Source organism: Siphateles boraxobius, unplaced genomic scaffold, assembly GCF_051911475.1.
Source record: "Siphateles boraxobius isolate OS27281-9 unplaced genomic scaffold, OSU_SipBor_1 1, whole genome shotgun sequence".
Taxonomy (NCBI): Eukaryota; Metazoa; Chordata; class Actinopteri; order Cypriniformes; family Leuciscidae; genus Siphateles; species Siphateles boraxobius.
This window is the reverse complement of record NW_027508699.1, coordinates 12,226,958-12,246,862: the sequence shown is the minus strand read 5'-3', so window position 1 is coordinate 12,246,862 and position 19,905 is coordinate 12,226,958. Positions and strand designations below refer to the sequence as shown.

The 19,905-nt window shown below is 40.7% G+C and overlaps 1 protein-coding gene across 2 annotated transcripts in view; it reads right to left on the bottom strand.

The window, feature by feature from the left end:
* Nucleotides 1–19,905, bottom strand: part of pde4bb (phosphodiesterase 4B, cAMP-specific b) — a 75,429-nt gene that overhangs the window by 13,600 nt on the left and 41,924 nt on the right. For both annotated transcript variants that reach the window (XM_077209197.1, XM_077209205.1), the window contains 4 exons: nucleotides 17,172–17,369; nucleotides 12,944–12,980; nucleotides 12,757–12,827; nucleotides 12,419–12,468 (listed from right to left, as the gene is read on the bottom strand). In XM_077209197.1, the coding sequence (XP_077065312.1) occupies nucleotides 12,419–12,468; nucleotides 12,757–12,827; nucleotides 12,944–12,980; nucleotides 17,172–17,369 (356 nt within the window). The remainder of the gene's footprint in view (nucleotides 1–12,418; nucleotides 12,469–12,756; nucleotides 12,828–12,943; nucleotides 12,981–17,171; nucleotides 17,370–19,905) is intronic.

Here is a 19,905-nt window from a genome sequence, read left to right as displayed (position 1 = left end):
TTTAGCAAGAAAAAAGGCCTGATTTAAACAAAACATTCAGCAAGTGTGGCTTTCTGCTGTGGATTGACTAAGACAGCCAATTAATTACTATGGTATTCATCATCAAACGCAAACGCTTTAATAAAGTTTATCCCTTGAGTTTAATTGATGAGTTAATCACTGAGTTCCAGCGAGTACCTACAAATAAAGTGACCACATCCAACAATGAGCTCCGGATCCCATGTGTGTAACCGCTGTAAAACCGAGCGATGGGTTTGCATTAACCCTGCTGACGTCTGTGAGGGATATATACAGTGTATTACTCCTGATGAATAAGGTCATTTTAGAGAAGCCTCCTGCGCTCAAGATGTTTCACATATGGAGTCCATTTAAGCCGTGTTTGTAGATCTGAAGCCTGGCATGGATACACACGAATAACAGCATCAATATGTCATCGCCACGGGAGCTTGAGAGAGAACAACGACTGGGCAACTTTCACCAGGGGCCTAAATTAAGCCAAGCATGTGCCAATACAACTTTTGATGTCTAAAATTATGGTTAGAATCATTTTTGGTAAAATCAGAGGATTTTAGATATTTGTAAAACATAAATATTATATTGTCCATAGTTTTTTTGTTCAGCAAGGATACGTTAAATTGATCAAAAATTACATTCATAATTCTACAAAAGATCTCTATTACAAATAAATGCTGCTCTTTTGTTCTTTCTATTTATCAAATAAACCTAAAAAATACATTGTATCATGGTTTCCACAAAAGTATTAAGGAACACTTTTCAACATTGATAATTAGAATTGTTTTTTGAGCACCAAATCAGCATTTTCAAATCTATTTTTTTTTTATTTTCTTTAAAATATAATACAAAATAGACAACATTCATTTAAAATTGTAGTAATATTTCACAGCATTACTGTTTCTGGTTGTATTTTGAGCAAATTAATAATATAGCCATATGAATATAAATTCTCTTTATATAATCTCTAATAATTGTATTTATTACAATTCATTGTGAATAGTAAATTACTATAATCTACCACAAATCTGCTTTCAATCTGATTTTGATTTCCCCTCTTGATGCACATTGTGTTTTCTGTTGCTAGCGTGACACCTGGTTTAAATGGAGTAAAGTTCAATAGTTCCACTACAACAAGTACAGTAGGAGATATAATCTTGACAACACCAGAACATTGTTTCCTATCAAAACAGGATGAATCTCATCTTTCAAAACAGTCAAAAATCATCATGACAAACTGTGCAAGGCAATGTCATTTGTACACGTTGTACGTAAATTCCCACTTTTCAAAAAAACATTATGGTCATGTGGCTTGCATAACTTTCATTAAACAAAGACAACAGTATTGTCATTCATTTATACAAATAAAGTTCTGCATTATCTTATCTCATTTTTGTCTCATTACAGGAAAGAAATTCAATAGTAGCAACAAAAATCAAACGTCAAACACATAAATCCTACAGGCGTCAAACGTAAACACTGATTAACCAGGTTTTGACATGTACATACTGACATTGCACATTTTCAGTACTGAAACTGCAGATCTGATACAATTAAACTAGTAGAAAAGTTGATTATTAGACTCAAAGTAAATGTCACGAGGTGTTTCACAATTTCCCTTTCGCCCAACCCCATGACGTACATCACCACTCAGTGAACGTTGAGACTATTTACCATTGACCTTTAAGAAGCCAAACCTTCCTTGCTAAGGTCTACAGAGCGAATGACTTTCTGTTTGATCGGCCTACCGTTTGATTCTCTTTACAAAAAAACATAGTGTGAATTTACCCAGCATCCTCTCTGTCCCACAAAACCACCTCTGTGAGAGTGTTTGGCCGTTCCAGCCGCCCCTCCTCCCCCACCTGCCGTACACTGCCCCTCTCTGTGTCCTCGTGTCCCCAGCCGTAACACTGATATATGGGCCAGGTTTTCCTGATTTCGCCCATAAAGAGGCAAATAGTCTGCAGCTTCTCGTTTTCGACTGCTCTGCTGGAAGTGACTCATAAAGCAGAAAACTCACGACAGATGTATGATTCAGATGCTTTTGATAGTCATGGCCAGTTGAATTTTATTTCACAATGGAATGGACAGGCTGATGTCGGTAAAATGCTTTCTCAAAAGGATCCAACTGAAACAGACTGTAGCTGTAGACCATGTGTCTCTTTTTTAACTATGGGTTTAAAGGGACCTATATGCCCCTCTTTTCAAGATGTAATATGAGTCTCAGGTGTCCCCAGAATGTGTCTATGTGTCTAAGTTTCACCTCAAAATACCCCACAGATCATTTATTATACCATGTTTTAAATGTCCATTTTTGAGTGGAAGGAAAAACATGCTGTTTTTGAGCATGTATCTTTAAATGCAAATGAGGCAACTGAAATAGACTGCGCCATTAACCAACTGAAACCTGGTCTAAAGTCTAAATTAAATCACAATATTTTATTGTTATTTAAAGGGCGTTATTTTATTGTTTATTACACAAACAGGGACTCGCAGCAGCACACAAACATGCCAAATATTAAAAATAAAAGGATTACAATGTAAAAGATTATTATTGTGTACATGAGGATATGGTGGAATCCGGCTTTTCCCGTAGATGGTCTGTTTGCGTGCTTTAACATCGCGCACGAGCAGATCTATTTCCTCTCTGAAGACACATTCAGTCTTTCCGCATACAAATTCCTCCATGGCAACTGGCTTTTAAAGGCAATTGGAAGATGAGTCTCTGATTGGTTTATTGCTTGTTACGCCCAAAACACCCATTACACATTAAGAGAATAGGGACAACCCTCTTAGACCATGCTTCGGCCGCGCCGACCATCTTTTTTGTCGTTAAACTAGGAAAAACTAGAAAAGTGTATTTGGACACGCCCTAAGTGCACTTGCGCCCTGCGCTTTAGACCATGCAATTAGATCGTTAAAATAGGGCCCTATATCTGCATGAGTTTTAAAGCCATATCAGTCTAAACTTCTGATATATGGTTTTCTAAGCGCACACATCCAAAGCAAATGCACAGAGAGCTGGATGTATGTCAAACGGCGCGACCCTTGAGTTTTAAACTAAGCTCTCTTTCATGTCTTATTGCGCTTAAATACATACACGGTTATGTCAAAAACACACAACTAAAGAAAAACAGAAAATCACTCACTGCTCTTGATTGAATAACTTTAGTAGCTTTCCTAATACTACGTTTCTTAATTGAATGCTGCTGTGAAATGCTCTGGCGAGGAGATAAACATGGCGGACGGTGTACAGCTCACTGAGGGCGGGGTCTATGTTAATAGGGAGGGGTCCATCAGCTGTTGTGGGCGGGGCCTGATCAATATGATGGCACATTGCATAGAAAGTACAGATGGCTTATTCTGAGACACTGCTTATGATTTATGGGGATTAAAAAAAAAAAGAGTGGGTGGATTTTTACCATTATAGGGTGGTTGTGTACACAAACTGCCAACACGCATTTATGTTCAAACATAATAGGTCCCATTTAAATGAAAAATTCAAATTACATTTCTGAAGAAAATGTGAATGGTACTTGCACCTGCCAAACTCTCCGTCCTGATGCCAAGGTGTTCTGGGTGATTCACATGGTTTTTGTATGCTTGTCTATGACTCGGGTCCCTCAAATTTCTGACAGAAATGGCAGATTGCTACAAAAAAGTGCCATTGCAAGTGCAAGCCGCATGATTTGAGAAATCATTTATGACCACCGCACATACTAAATGTGACAAGAAATTTTACAAATATTGTTATATGGGTTTGTAACATAAGAATGTCCACAATAAGAAACATTGTTTTTGGTAATTTTGTTAAAACACAAGTATTTTACCTATATAGTGAATTTTGATTCAGAAATATCATGAATGTCATGAAAAATACTAATATTAAATATAGTTTTTGGGATGTTGCACTAAATGACACTTTACAACCTGACCTAACTTTGTCTTGTCATAAAAAGACCAAATTATCTGATATTTAAAGAGACTTACTGTAGTATTATTTATGTAGGCTACTATTATATTGTTTATTTTTATTTTGAATAAGCTTTATTTTTTCTTTTCAAGAATACATTTTTTAATTAGTTTTTTCTTCATTAAGACATCAGTACAACTGCATAACCTATTATGACTGTATGCCCAAAAGAGAAATTAAAATTCCTAAATTTGTTAATATAAAAGAGTTATTTTACAGTATGTGTGAATCACATTTTGTATTTTTAAGTGAATTTGTAGATAGAAAAAAAAAAAAGATTGTCACGTCATTGACCCATTTTGTGAATATTTACAGCTATTATGTTTTTGTCAGTGTTATTTTTGATCCAAATGACATCCAAAAATAATAAAATGGTCTGGGATCCCTTCCCACATGTCTAACCCACACAGAAATGATCGAAGCGCAGAGGTTGAGATATTTGTTGGAGCTGATGGATTGGTGGAGTTTAGCTCATTGGATCACGTTCTAGAGGCGAGCACATTTGTTCCTCTGGCACGGCTCATTGGCTCTAACCATCCCACTCTTATTTTTGTTTGTCTGGGCTTCGCACGTGGGCAGGAGGACTAGAATGCCAAAAAGCTCCATGAATCAACACTGTGTCATCGGGGTCAAATGCACTCAGGCCGGTTGCCAAAAATGATGGGCGTGCTTATCTGCCGTCCGAACAAAAGACTTGCTAACAATTAAAAAATACTAAATTTTCTAAAATATCATCACCGACAAACCAAATCATTTTTGTTGGGAGAATATTGGGACTTTTGAAACAAATGATCACACTGTGTGATTTAACCCTCATGTGATTCTGTGGGCCTTTTACAGTTTTGCCACACAATCTGCATTATGTGCCGAGAGGGTCTTGTGTAGGTTATTTGACATTTATTGCTCCTACGAAACACTTGCTCGGGGGGGGTCTCACTTTCACTGTCTACAACAGTGTTTTTTATCTCAACCTACATCTAATGCTGCATCACCGGCAAACAACTCTTTTCACACACTTCCTCTCCTTTGCTTTCTATCATTCTTGCTCTCTTTCATTCTCTTTCACGTCTGCAACTCATCTAGTGCCGGTTTGACAGCCTCCACAATGCACCATAGAGAGCTTTTGGCCAGAAATTACTTTAGGGAAGGGACGCCGGTCAGCTTTACAGCTCTGCTGACGTCAATGGCATAATTCAAATACTAACCAGGGTGCACGCTTTAAGACCCGCACTGCCGCTCTGCAGCCTGGGTGGATCGAAACTCTGGACTGGATCTGCACTGCGGGAAAACATTCAGACCAGAATAGGGAACAGAATTCTGAGAATGATCTAAATATCGAAACAACAAGAAATGTGTTTCTTGGAAGTGAAGCATTTTGAAACAAAAGGGATTCATGTTACTGTCTTTTATCTTACCAATTTGAGCAGGAAACATTAGCAGTGTCATGAATTGATCCCTGAGCTATAAATACTAAAATACTTAACAAGGGTAATAAAATTGATTGAATATATACCGGTAATTGCATATTTGCCAATGGCAGTTTTGTAAATAATATAATATAATATAATATAATATAATATAATATAATATAATATAATATAATATAATATAATATAATATATGCAACCTGTCGGAAGAAGTTTTTGGTCAGCTGCAGTTGAACTTTTGTAAGTAACTAAGTAAAAGTAAGAGTAAGTAAATAACTAAAAGTGTAAGTAACTAAAAGTAAGTGTAAGTAAATAACTAAAAGTAAGTCTAAGTAAATAACTAAAAGTAAGTCTAAGTAAATAAGTAAAAGTAAGTCTAAGTAAATAGGTGTAAGTGTAAGTAAATAAATAAGTAAATTTAGTTGTAATAGTTAATGAGGTTATATTTCCTGAGTTAGGTAATAAATAAGTATAATTATTAAGAATATTAGAAAAATATTATTAAAAAAAGTCTAGCTGCCACTAACAAAAAACTTCCACCAGCTGGGTTTCCATGTACCAAAATAAGCTAGCTGACTTAAGTACAAAAACATGTAAACACACGCATACTCTAGCATGCAGGCATGGTGTGTACATGAGCACATCCTGCAGCATCTTATCAGAATATGAGCAAAAGCAAACCTGCAACAGTCTTGCTAATATGGTTTATAACCCCTTTAACAGTTGCATCAGCACAAGTAACCACAAAAACTGTTTACTGATTCACATCCAGTCTGATCTGTATGAAGAGAGTAAATAAACAGATTTTAACCAACTCTTTTTTTGGTGTTTTTTTTAGTGTCCTAACAGAGTAACCAAAGAATCACATTAACTATAAACATGTCCCACTAGCCTCTGACAAACCAGAGAGTCAATATACTTATTGTCTTCATTTGAAATAGTATTGTATTATAACAAACTTACTTTCTTTACATTTTGAGCTCCAGTCCAGACAGTGATTTCACACAGCTGCTTTTTCTGTTATTAAATGTTCATTCATCCTGATAGTCTGCTGCACGACCTTGCTTCTCCAGCATGACGGGCCCTTGGCAGTGTGAGAGACAGATTTACATGAGAAAGTACAAACACAGGCCAGAGGATGAGACCTCTCTCCCTGAAGAGCTCCTGATGAAAGTTATTTTCTTCATTTTCTGTTTTTCTTCTCCCTCTCTCCCTCCCTAATTTCTCTGGAAGTGTTTTATGAAGTAGTGGTTCACGGCCAGGGCACTGGCAAAAGGGTCCTATGACGACACAATGACAACAAAAAATAAAAAGTGGGAAATTAAATCCCTCTTTCTGCTGCAGCTGTGACTTCAGATTCAGTTGAAGACATGCAGCTGAAGTGTTTTGTTGTACATATTACTTGTGTATTGTGACAATTTTGTCTATTGGACACTGTTTTTACAATGAAAGACAATTATTTATAGAAACAACAGGACAATATGTTTGGTTTGTCTGGTTGTGTTTGTCGAATAAATTTGTTGTTTATTTTTGATGATGATGATGATGGCGATTATCACTAAAATCAACAACAAAAAATGACATCCATGAATACAACATTAATTACTTTATAACAACAGTAATTACGGTCATTATTGTTCTTCTTATTAAAATCAACAATAATAATTAAACCAATAATAATAATAATAATCAAAATGTATAATATATATATATAATATATATATATATCTATATATATAATTTTTTTTATTGAAAATATAAAATATGCTGTCTATTTATATGTACTTAAACCCACACTAAACTAGATACAGACATAGAATAAGATATAGCAACTATTAGATAGATTTTAAAAAAAGAAGAAGAAATATTTGGTGCATTTTTGTCATTTCCCATGGTACCTTTGCTATGAGGCCAAGTTCATTTCTGCCCACAGACATAAATGGCAACCATGCTAATAAATAATAGACTATGGTCTGTTTATCTCTCTTTGGGTATGTACTTATTATGTATTGAAGGGTTAGTCCACCAGAAACTTAAAATTCTCTCATCATTTATTCACCCTCATGTCTTTTCAAACCTGTTTGCATTTCTTTCTTCTGCTGAACACAAAATATGTTATTTTGAAGAATATTGATTCCCACACGGTTTTGGTTCCCATTGACTTCCATAGTATTTTATGTCAATACAATGCAAGTCAATGGGAACTGAAACTGTTTATTACCAACATCCTGTTCTGGAATTAAGAAGTGCATACAACAACTTTCATTTTTAGCCCTTTAAATGAATTATTTATTTAATGTACAATGTATGTATCAGTTGCAAGGCCAGAAATTGTATTTTTTTTAAAGAAAGTTCATTTCCTAGCCTTCCCCTTGTGACTTTATAGAGGGATTCTTTTACACAAACCACTAACTGCTGCTCCTTCTGAATGCTTTTAGAGGGAAAAGCTGCCCATAACAGCTGGTCTAGGATTAGTTTTCTACGTAATAATAGCATATTGGCGATTTGGCAAATTATCCCTTCGTTATATGTGTTTGCGCTCTGGAGAGCGTTAAAGGTTTCTATTTACGTGTTTTTATAGTGTCGAACAATGTAGCCAATCACAAACATATCTGTTGATTTCTTGAACGCAATGTCCAATCAGCGGTGTTTAAGTCTGAACACACTAACCGGAGCAGAGCGCTCTTTGCACGCCTTCTAGGCGATATATAATACATTCAGAATTTGGATAAACCTTTAGTTTTTCATGCTTGACCAGCAGTGGGACCAGTGTGTGAATTCATGAATTTGAGCGATTATTATTGTCATGTATGCATGATTTTTTTCTTCTTTCCTTTTCACTTTCTTTTGTATCTCATTTGATTAAGTGTACTAGCCGTCAATCTGAGTGGGCCAGTGTCAACCTGACGTTTATGTAGCCTCGCCATGTTAATGGGTTAACCTGTTGTATAAAATGTATAGAGTAAAAGTGAAAGTCAAGCATTTAGTCATGAAACATTTCAGTTAAAGTATTAAGCAATGAAGCACCCGCAATCAAATAACAGCAACATCCTCATGCTGTGTTATCACACACACACACACACTCAAGCCATCAGGGACAGCGGTCTGCGTGAGGACTGCGCAACATTAAATATACTCTGATTTGGTACTTAATATGCTTGTGCAACGTACGTGAGCAGAGTTTTCCACCATTATCAGCGTGTGAGTGAGTGTGTGTGTATCTTCCTGCCAGGACCATAACCCGTCTACGCTTTCAAACGCACAGGAAGTGAAGGTAGTGGTAGGTGGGTGGTGAATGACGTCAATGAGGCTAAGAGGCCTCTGAAACAGGAACCAAAACATCCCACAATCCTTTGCCCCCCTTCTCTCAACTCTCAGCTCAGTAGATCAGTGGCGAAAGCCTTTACACCTGGAGCGCGTGCACGCACATACACACACACACACACACACACACACACACACACACACACACACACACACACACACACACACACACACACACACACACACACACACACACACACACACACACACACACACACACACACACACACACACACACACACACACACACAAATAAATAAACAGTCCTGCAGGCATTTACTACACATGTGAGCATGACTTTTTTTTTTGCAGCATAAACCAAAAACCGTGGCCAAATCTTACAAAAACATCGTACAATCTCACATTTCACCCCACATATCACAAGAAAAAATAAAGAAAAAAGGAATTATATTTTCCATAAAAGGCCTGTTTTAGGACGATCAAGATTTTTTTTGAACTGTGACTATTTTCATGATAATTGAGCACATATTCTCTTCACAATAATTAGAATTAGTTTTTGTTTTTTTCATATTCCCACTATTCACAATAGTGTTAACAAATAATACCATGATGTATAAATACACTACCATGATCAAAAAACTGGGCTGGAACAATGAAATCACAAAATAAATGTAAATATGCAGTAGAACTAATAGCCTAGTATATTAAAAGTCCAATTATGTGTGTATTTTATATTTTATTTATTGGTTGTTGTTTTTTTCTCTAGTAGGTCTAAAAAAAAATGCACACACATACATGGTTCCATCAATGCAATTACATGCAATTTCACCCCTAATTTAAATAATACATATAATATATTTTATTCAGTATTTCTTTCTTTTGATTTTGGGGTGAAATATGACCCGGATATGTTTAATGAGATTCACTTACTTAAACTCTCGCACAAACCTCTGAAGACTTATGAAACCTCATGAATTTTATTAACAGCTGTGCGCACATAATCCTGCTCTTGCATGCTTATGCACACATGACTATTCACACCCGCACAAACACACACACACACACACACATGCATGCAATAAACACAGCTTTTTATGTGCGCCGAGGCGCTGCATTTACGCACATTGCATCTCTGTGGTTTGTGTGAGTGTAAGAGGTCATGCTCTTACTCAAACTTTCATTCTCCCCCCTCCACTCACACCCTCATTTCTCTTTTCATCAGAGACGCTTGGATTTTCAGGCCGCTCAAATGGAGAGACTTGCGGTGGCCATTGTACTAACCGTGATAAGGGAGTGTTTAAATTCGTGCACAAGATTAATTTCACAAAAACAAGAACAAGCCAGCTTATATTTCACCCCAGAATCAAAAGGATTTTTTTCCCATTGCATTATGAAAATTATGCTTATTTTTAAGACAATTAACAATTATAATAAAAATACAATTAATTCACCAATATATTATTTACATAATAAAGTATTTTAATGTAATAATAACATTTATTGCATTTGAACAGAGGTGTTAAAAGTGCCCGAAAAACATACTTAAGTAAAAGTGAAGATACCTTACAACGAAAATGACACCATTGCCAAGTTTTAAGTCACCAATTTCAATACGACTTGAATAAAAGTCTGAGTATGTGATTTTAACAGTACTTAAGTATTTCACTCATACTGAATAGGCTTAAAGATGCTCTAGTCTTCAAAAGCCAGTGAAAAACAAGAAACTGTTTATTTGTGAGGAGAGCGATCACATGTTTATTTTCTTTATGTTTATTTAAGTCAAAATAAAACTGAACACCTCAATATTGCAATCGACAAAACAGCCTCTTAAACGTCTACAGACACTCAAGTCTCAGTTAAGCTCAAGAGCTCAAAAAAGGCACAAGTAAACCAATATCCTTCAAAAGGGTCTCTTCAATATAACAGATTAATGGTTAAGTAAAGATAAATAGTCAAAGCCTACTTGCACTGGATGTGCTGGTTTTGGCCTCATAACCGGCTCCAGTCATGTCCTCATCTCATATATGATACACCTGTGATTCACAACTACCTGCTAATGCCCTTGCATTCACGTAAAGTAGCCTTAACAAGATTGGGTGAGTAAGAGCAAAACACACAAGATATAGTACCTTCAACGCCCTGTAGATGGCGATATCACTTCTTTTGTAGCAGAAATAAATAAACTGCTGCAGAAAAAATTAGGTGTCGTGCAAAATGTAACGAGTGATTGCATTACTCATCACAAATGTATTGGAGTGAAGAGTACAAATACTTATTCAAACAGCAATTCAAGTAGAGTGTTAAAGTAGCTGATATCTTTGATACTCAGTCAAACTACAAAGTAGCCAAAAAGATTCTTAAAGGGGTCCTATTATGCCCTTTTACAAAGTCTTGATTTTGTTTTGGGGTGTACTAGAATATGTTTTTTCATGCTTGATTATTCAAAAAACAAAAACAAAATTCCCCACATATTTTACATTATTACATCTCCTCTCTCCTCGGTCTGATTGAACACATAGTATTTGTCGGATAACTATGGTAATACAAACAGTAATTGATCACAAAATCATGGATAATTATCCTAAGTGCTGGTGAAGTCTTACAAAAACAAGAGCTTACAAAAGCTAAAGTAAACACTACATCAATACTGTAATGTTAGTTAGCAGGCTAGCGGAGCCCTTCGCTAACTTTACATCATAGATATCATAAAATTACATTAAGCTTATAACTGGAACTGTTAATAGAAAACGACTACAAATAAGAAGACATAGTTGTGATCCATAAACAAAAGATTGTTCCGACAAAATGGGAATGGCTAACGTTACGTCTTTCAGGCGAAGCTTTAGTGCATATAGCCTGCATTGTACTCTCTTCTGAAAGCTGTTCTCCATAAAATGTGCAGCGCACAGACAAACATTGAGGTTATAATGTTCAGGAACAGTGTTACAAATACACCTTAACCTCTCTAAGTTCTTCTCTAAAACAGCCCAACATGGCCTCACCCTCTTTATTGTGTGTTCCTGGGGGAAGGGTTTATGTAAATTTTAGGGTTCTCGATGTCAACATCCCGGTAAAAAGCTTGTTGTAGTCCCTACCAGACATTTGTTTCAGCCCTTAAAAAACTTTGCAGACATTATTTATGCTTAAACAGCAACATTACACACTAAGTTAAAAAAGTGAAATCATACAGTACAGTACAGTAACTAATTACTTTTACTCAAATACTTAACACCACTGCATTGGAACCCCCCAAGATAATATGGCAAACTGAACTGGAAAAATTGACTAAACATATTGACGGCTCATCTTGGACTCAAGCTTAAGCATACACATTTTTTTGGAATTATTGATTGGGTCCATCAATATGTCCTGCCCAAACATAGCAAAGAAACATGAGATTGTCAAGCTACTTCATTGGGCCTTTAATGCTGACTTTAATAACAAAATCATTTGTATTTAATTTACCTATGTCTGTTTTGTGAACGTTTCACATCTTCCACTGAGATTACCCTTTTTCCCAGTATCCTTTACGCTCTCTCAACGTAGCCAATAAGTAGTTAGCCACTTTATATTTATTCATAACACAAATCATAGTCCTCCCTTCATGATACTGTAAGCCTTCAAGTGAAGAGTAATATGAGTAATTTACAATGAGGTTTACGACCACTGTAAGGGAACTTTCCTCAGTCTAACGTCTGTGAATGGATTCAGAAGATCTTACCTGACAGGTTGCCTTTGGTCATTGGCGGTTGACTGCTGACTGGTGATCTTCTATTAAGTGAAGCAGAAAAATAAATACATTAGAGCAGGAAAATAAATGAGAACATTCAATAGAAACTGATAATTCCATCACCAACTGATTAGACTAGATTTAGCATCAATAGACATTTCAATAGACATCATTAGACATTTACTATTATTATCATTAAGAGAATGAAGGCCGGTACAGTAGGTTAGTGTCTCATCCATCCAGTCTGACAAAACATTCTAAGTGAGTTCTGCCCTCTTGTGGTATCTTCACATATTACATTTTATGAAATGCATGTAAACGTCACTTACTTGCTGGAGGGACACGGCACATTAGTCAGGAAGCTGACATTATTCCTAACAGTGCGAAGACTTGCAAGCACCTATTGAATAAAATGACAGCAAAACAGATAAGAAGTGAAACAGCCCACATGTGTAAAATCATACACATTTTGTTCATTATAGTCTTCCAATTCCAGAAAGCAAAAGCCAAACGTACCTGAGCAAAAGGAGTGACTATCAGATCTTCACCATGTCTGACAACCAAAGAACACAAAAAAATCATACAGAATACAAAACCTGTGTCCTGTAATTGTCCATGCTATAATTCGCATTCCGTTTAAAATAAATGACTTTATTAGTTGTTTGTTTACTTCATACTTACTTCATGTAATATATTGAGCAATATGTTAAGACCGAAACTCTCAGATTTAAATAGGTTAGGTTATGCATTATTACTGCATTGCTTCTATAGTTTCACTTCTTTTTGAACTGCAGCTGCAAAGACTTGAATGATTTATTGCAGACGTACTGAGTCCTATTCGTGAAGATCTACCTTACTGCAGAGTTTAATGTCAAACCTGCTCTCACACACTTGCCTGTATGTGTGTGGTGTGGTGAACCTGAAGACCTTGATTTACTGATTCAGGTGTGTACCGATTGAGCTAAATTCTGCTGGAAGTTATGTTAGACTGTGAAATAATTTGTCAAGGACTATTTCTCAGAGGAGGCTAAAAACAATAAGATGAGAAAATTAACAATAGTTTAAAAACAGTATAAAAATAAATTAAATATGATGTACTATGAGATCAAATCATATATAAAACACAATGTACGGTAACAGCAAAATTCAGCCTGACAAAAATATATTCTGTCACGGTTTGGGTTTTGTTTCTTGTTCCTGGTTCTTGTCTGTCATGTGATCCCCTGTTCTAGTCATGTGATCTTACCTTGTGTTCCCCTGTCTGTTGTGTCATTGGTTGATTGTTTAAATGTTCACAGGTGTCCCTTGTCTGGTTGTTAGACCAGTATGTATTTAAGCCCTGTGTCTTGTTCAGTCTTTGTGAGTGCTTTGATGTTGTAGTGTTGATCAGTTATGCAGTAAGTTTGAGGTTTGTTGTTTTGTTCCAGACTCTTGTTCCTAGCCCGAGTCTTCGCCTAGTTTTGAGTTTATTTAATAAAGAGTGTATGCTGCATTTGGACCCTGCCTCATCTCTGCTTTCAACTGCACTATATGACAGAAGCACTCACCAACATGAATCCAGCAGCACCACTGACCCAGATGGATCTAGCAGGTATTGTCCAGGACCCGCTGAGAAAGCTGTGTACCATCTACCAATATAATCGCAGCACTGAGGATTATGTGGAGGAGTTTATTATTTATAGTCATCTCATTCCTGGTGATGATGTCATGCTAAAGGAGTGTTTCTGGAGTGGACTAGACCCGGACATTAAGATGAATTTGCCAGAAGAAGACCCCTGCTGGACTCTGGCACAGTTTATGCAGTAGGACCCTGGATGGGACTATGAAGGCCGCACCGCCATGGCCGCCCGAAGGGTCTTCCCCCGCCGTGGCCGCCCGAGGGGTCTTCCCCCGCCGTGGCCGCCCGAGGGGTCTTCCCCCGCCGTGGCCGCCCGAGGGTCTTCCCCCGCCGTGGCCGCCCGAGGGTCTTCCCCGCCGTGGCCGCCCAAGGGTCTTCCCCGCCGTGGCCGCCCGAAGGGTCTTCCCCGCCGTGGCCGCCCGAAGGGTCTTCCCCGCCGTGGCCGCCCGAAGGGTCTTCCCCGCCGTGGCCGGCCGAAGGGTCTTCCCCGCCGTGGCCGGCCGAAGGGTCCTCCCCGCCGTGCCCGGCCGAAGGGTCCTCCCCGCCGTGGCCGGCCGAAGGGTCCTCTCCGCCGTGGCCGGCCGAAGGGTCCTCCCCGCCGTGGCCGCCCGAAGGGTCTTCCCCGCCGTGGCCGCCCGAAGGGTCTTCCCCGCCGTGGCCGGCCGAAGGGTCTTCCCCGCCGTGGCCGGCCGAAGGGTCTTCCCCGCCGTGGCCGGCCGAAGGGTCCTCCCCGCCGTGCCCGGCCGAAGGGTCCTCCCCGCCGTGCCCGGCCGAAGGGTCCTCTCCGCCGTGGCCGGCCGAAGGGTCCTCTCCGCCGTGGCCGGCCGAAGGGTCCTCTCCGCCGTGGCCGGCCGAAGGGTCCTCCCCGCCGTGGCCGGCCGAAGGGTCCTCCCCGCCGTGGCCGCCCGAGGGGTCCTCCCCGCCGTGGCCGCCCGAGGGGTCTTCACCGCCGTGGCCGCCCGAGGGGTCTTCACCGCCGTGGCCGCCCGAGGGGTCTTCACCGCCGTGGCCGCCCGAGGGGTCTTCACCGCCGTGGCCGCCCGAGGGGTCTTCACCGCCGTGGCCGCCCGAGGGGTCTTCACCGCCGTGGCCGCCCGAGGGGTCTTCACCGCCGTGGCCGCCGCCTGCGCATCCTGCTCCGCCCTGGTCGCTCACGGGCCAGGTCCACCCATGCTCCGTGGCCCAGGCTCGCCATTCCTGTGTCCTGGTTCGTGGTCCCAGTGCGAGCCTGGCCCTCTGTCCCTCCCCCAAGACCGCCTCCACTCACCACCCTCCTGAACTTTTTTTTTTTTTTTTATGGGCGTCGGGAGCCGCCCATAGAGGGGGGGGGCTATGTCACGGTTTGGGTTTTGTTTCTTGTTCCTGGTTCTTGTCTGTCATGTGATCCCCTGTTCTAGTCATGTGATCTTACCTTGTGTTCCCCTGTCTGTTGTGTAATTGGTTGATTGTTTAAATGTTCACAGGTGTCCCTTGTCTCGTTGTTAGTCCAGTATGTATTTAAGCCCTGTGTCTTGTTCAGTCTTTGTGAGTGCTTTGATGTTGTAGTGTTGATCAGTTATGCAGTCAGTTAGAGGTTTGTTGTCTTGTTCCTAGCCCGAGTCTTCGCCTAGTTTTGAGTTTATTTAATAAAGAGTGTATGCTGCATTTGGACCCTGCCTCATCTCTGCTTTCAACTGCACTATATGACATATACAAGCTTCCTAATTTCAGAAGTCAGTCACATATCACTGCAATCTGCCTAAATTAAAAAATATATAGAACTACAGGAATAAATAAATGAATGAAGGAATAAATCAATATAGGAAAAATAGAACAATAAATAAATAAATTAAAAAAATTATAAATTACTAAATAAATAAAAATATAACATAAATATAAAATAAAAAACAAAATAAGTAGGCAAATGAATAATTAATTAAATAAAAGACTATACATATCAAACAAACAAATGCAGTTCAAAAACTACAAATAAATGATCAAATAAAGTGAATAAAAAAGATCAAATAAATTTAAGAAAGAATAAATAAATATTTTTCTTGTGGTCTTGACTTAATTTTCACATGATTCCGACAACAAAAGTTGTTTTCTCATGATCTCTATCTTAAAAGTTGGTTTATTATTGGACATTCATTAGACATTCAATCTTTTCTTCAACATTAAATGACGTGTTATCACAAAATAGTGGCAGTTCATGCTGTATCTCGTTCAGATCATGCATGTAAAAACCATTTCAAAACTAAATAGACTTACATGGTGCTTATCGGGTCCAAGCACCAATGGCCGATGACCAAGTAAACATTTTAATAAATATATCATGTTTATTTATTAAATATTTTTGGAGAAATTCTCATATTTTATAATACTGGAATGCAGAAATACTACACAGAATAAACTGTTATAGAACTTAAGACGTATTAGTAAAAAGTAAACGGAATACCGTAATTCTTGTGCTGCATGCGCTTCTTAGCTGGTGCCAGGTTACATGAGAATGAACTAGATCTATGCATTTGTTTCCATTCAAAGGGATGGAAACCAATAGAAAAAGATTAAAGATTCATTATACTGTGTCTTCCTCTAGTAGGCGACATTAATATCACAGTTTAGAATTTGCTGTTAGCCTCCCGAGCATCATAAATTCATGAAATTAAGCTTGTTTGCTTAATGTTGAAGGAAAGACCAAATGTCTTATATCGAATCAACTTTATTGCAGTTATAATTGTTTTTTATTTCACGAGCAAAAGAAAACAACTTTGGTTATGTCAAGAACACAAGAAAATTTTAAATTTACTCTCAAGGCTTCCGTACTAACAAATAAATAGTGCTGTTTTTTGTGTAAATTAATGGCATTTATCCAGTTAGGATGTTTATTCATTTTTTACATTTTGCTATATTATTTCTCGCCACTTTTTACAATCACAAACTTCTCGACTTCCATTGGAGTTGTGGGCAACATCAAATGGAAAGCATGCATGGATACACACTTCAAAAATCCACTTGAAAAAGTACATCTTATTTGGCTCACAATTTTCAACAAACTGTGATAAACTGTAGACCCTTTGATTTATTATACCAGTATTGGTGTATTATAGTGTCAGTAAAGGTGTGAAGTGCTAAGTTTTTACTCACAACTGTTCTCCAACAAGGGAGGAGTTGCGAGAGGTGGATTTGGGTGAGAGATCATAGTCACTGTCAGAGCGGTAAAGGAAAGACTCTCGCCGTTGCCCGTGACTGGCCATGTTGGGATGCAGGACCATACCAGAGCCCGGTGACACTTGTAGGTCCAATGGACTGCAGCCGATAGAAGGTCCATTCTCCACCTCCAAACTACACAGACAGAGAGAGACACATAAGGTCAACATGGTGATTACATGAATAAAATACCATCCCAGAAACTAATATAAAAGTCTGCAAATGGAAAATGACGATCTGCATGCAAAATCACACCCTTTATATATTGTTTAAATCTATAAACAGCACAACAAAACTAAACCAAATGTGGTTGCCACTTTTAACCGAAGTCTGTCAGACGGTTTCTTGCTCTCTAGCAGTGGATGGTTCTTACTGAGTAAACTGAAAAGTGGACTGTGGCGAGGGGGGGCGTAGAGTCGCGAAGTCTGTAGCGAGACGAGTCAGCGAGCTGTGCGGTGAGTAAGTAGGTCAAGTGCAGATGATGAACACCTGTGTCTGATTGCAGTGATTGGCGTGGAGACCGAATATAAGCTGCCGGCAATGAGTGAGCGGGGAGAGAGTGGCTTGGGACTCGCACGCGACCCGCAGCAGATACCAGCAGAGTATACACACGGAGTGGAAAGAGTTTTGGACTGAATTGACTGAGTTATTTATGAAACGGGAAGAGTGGCCGTTTGACTGAACCTTGAGAACTGGAGACATACAGCGAGAGCTGGTACAGCGGGCAGAGTGTTTCTTATACATGTGCTGTAGTGGTTTACTACGGTGAAGGCACACGACCGCACCTTTCTTTTGGTTATTTTGTTTTCCTGAATAAAGTGCGAGTCCCAAGTTCGCCGACCCTGTCTTCTTCTTCCTTCACCCACACACACTAAGATTGACTACACTGGTGCCGAAACCCGGGAAGCTGAAGACTGCCGCCGCCATGCAGAACCCGACAGGAACGCCATTTGCGGAGCTCAAACCAAAAGCTCACGGGTCTTCACAGGGAACAACACCGCGCCCTGCTGGCCGTAAAGGAGGAGCAAGATCAGCGGTTCCAGCTGCTTCTCCAAGGCCAGCAAGAAGACCGCAAGCTGTTCCGGAACTGGCTCGACCGGGAGATTCGGGCCGTCACCGATCCAGCTACGGCCTCGGCCCCGCACCTGCCTCTCAATAAAATGGGGCCCCGGGATGATCCGGAGGTATTCCTGGACCTTTTTTGAGAGGTCGGCCGAGGCCCGGGGATGGCCCCGAGCGGACTGGCCCATGCGGCTCATCCCTTTGCTAACAGGAGAGTCGCAGATAGCCACCCACCAACTGCCAGTCCAGAATCTCCTGGTCTATGAAGATCTGAGGCGCGCCATTCTTCAGCGGGCCGGCCCTTCGTCATGGCGCAGCAGCTCCGGGACTCCTGCCGCAGATGGCTGATGGCCGACGGAGGAGACGTCGAGGATGATATCAGCAAGGTGGTACTGGAACAGTTCATCGCCAAACTGCCCAAGAAGACCGCGCAGTGGGTCCAGTGCCACCGCCCGTCGTCGCTGGACCAGGCCATCCACCTGGCGGAGGATAACATGGTGGTGTGCCCAGGGGTCGGCGAGCCCCTCCCATCTGTCTCTCTCTCTCTCCCTCTCTCTCTCGTCCCCTTCTCTCCCCAAACCTGTTCCCCTTCCCAGGTCTCGTGGGGGGCTGATGCCCCGGCCGGCGCCGAGGTGGAAAAACGGGGGCTCCGGCGGAACCGGTCCCGGGATCCAGGGCCCCACCCAGGGGGACCGCAACGGTCGACCACTCCGCCCCGGTTCCTGCAGCCTTGCGCTTTCCTCGCCAATCCCTTGACACGCTTCCCGCCACTGGGGCGGCGGGGAGGCCTGGGCCAGCCTGTTGGCGCTGCGGGGACCCGGGTCACTTAATAGACCGGTGTCCGGTGATGAAGGTGGGGACACTGATCCGGGTCCCCGACGCGCCACAGGCTGCCCCCGATCAAGCTGGCCTGTACCAGATACCAGTGAGTATCAAGGGGGGTACTTATCAGGCTTTGGTGGATTCAGGCTGCAACCAAACCTCCATTCATCAAAGCCTGATTCAACCTGGGGCATTGGATAACAGCCGCCTGGTTAAGGTGCGGTGTGTGCACAGGGTGGTGGTGAGTTATCCTATAATGCCTGTGGTCATTCAATTTAGGGGTCAAAAGCATAGCGTAGAGGTAGCAGTTAACCCGCACCTCCGGCATCCGCTAATTCTGGGGACGAATTGGCCTGATTTTAGTGAATTATTGGGGTCTTTGTGTGCGGATGCCTCTTGGAAAAAGAAAAACAAGGGAAAGACAGCGGTTGTTCAGGTGGGAGATACTGAGCCGGGACCTCTGGCTTCTGCTGCAGGGGAACGGAGTTCTCTGGAGAGAACTATCCTCACAGAGCGCGATGATTTTCCCCTGGAGCAGTCCCAGGACGAGACGTTAAAACGTGCATTTGATCAGGTCCATTCTATCGACGGTCAGGTACTCCACCCAGACCAACCGCTCTCTTATCCCTACTTTGCTATTTTGAAAGATAAGTTGTATCGGTTGACCCAAGACACCCAGACAAAAGAAGATACAACACAGTTGTTAGTTCCTAAAAGCCGCCGGGAAATGCTTTTTCAGGCGGCTCACTGTAATCCAATGGCCGGGCATTTAGGTCAAACGGCGACA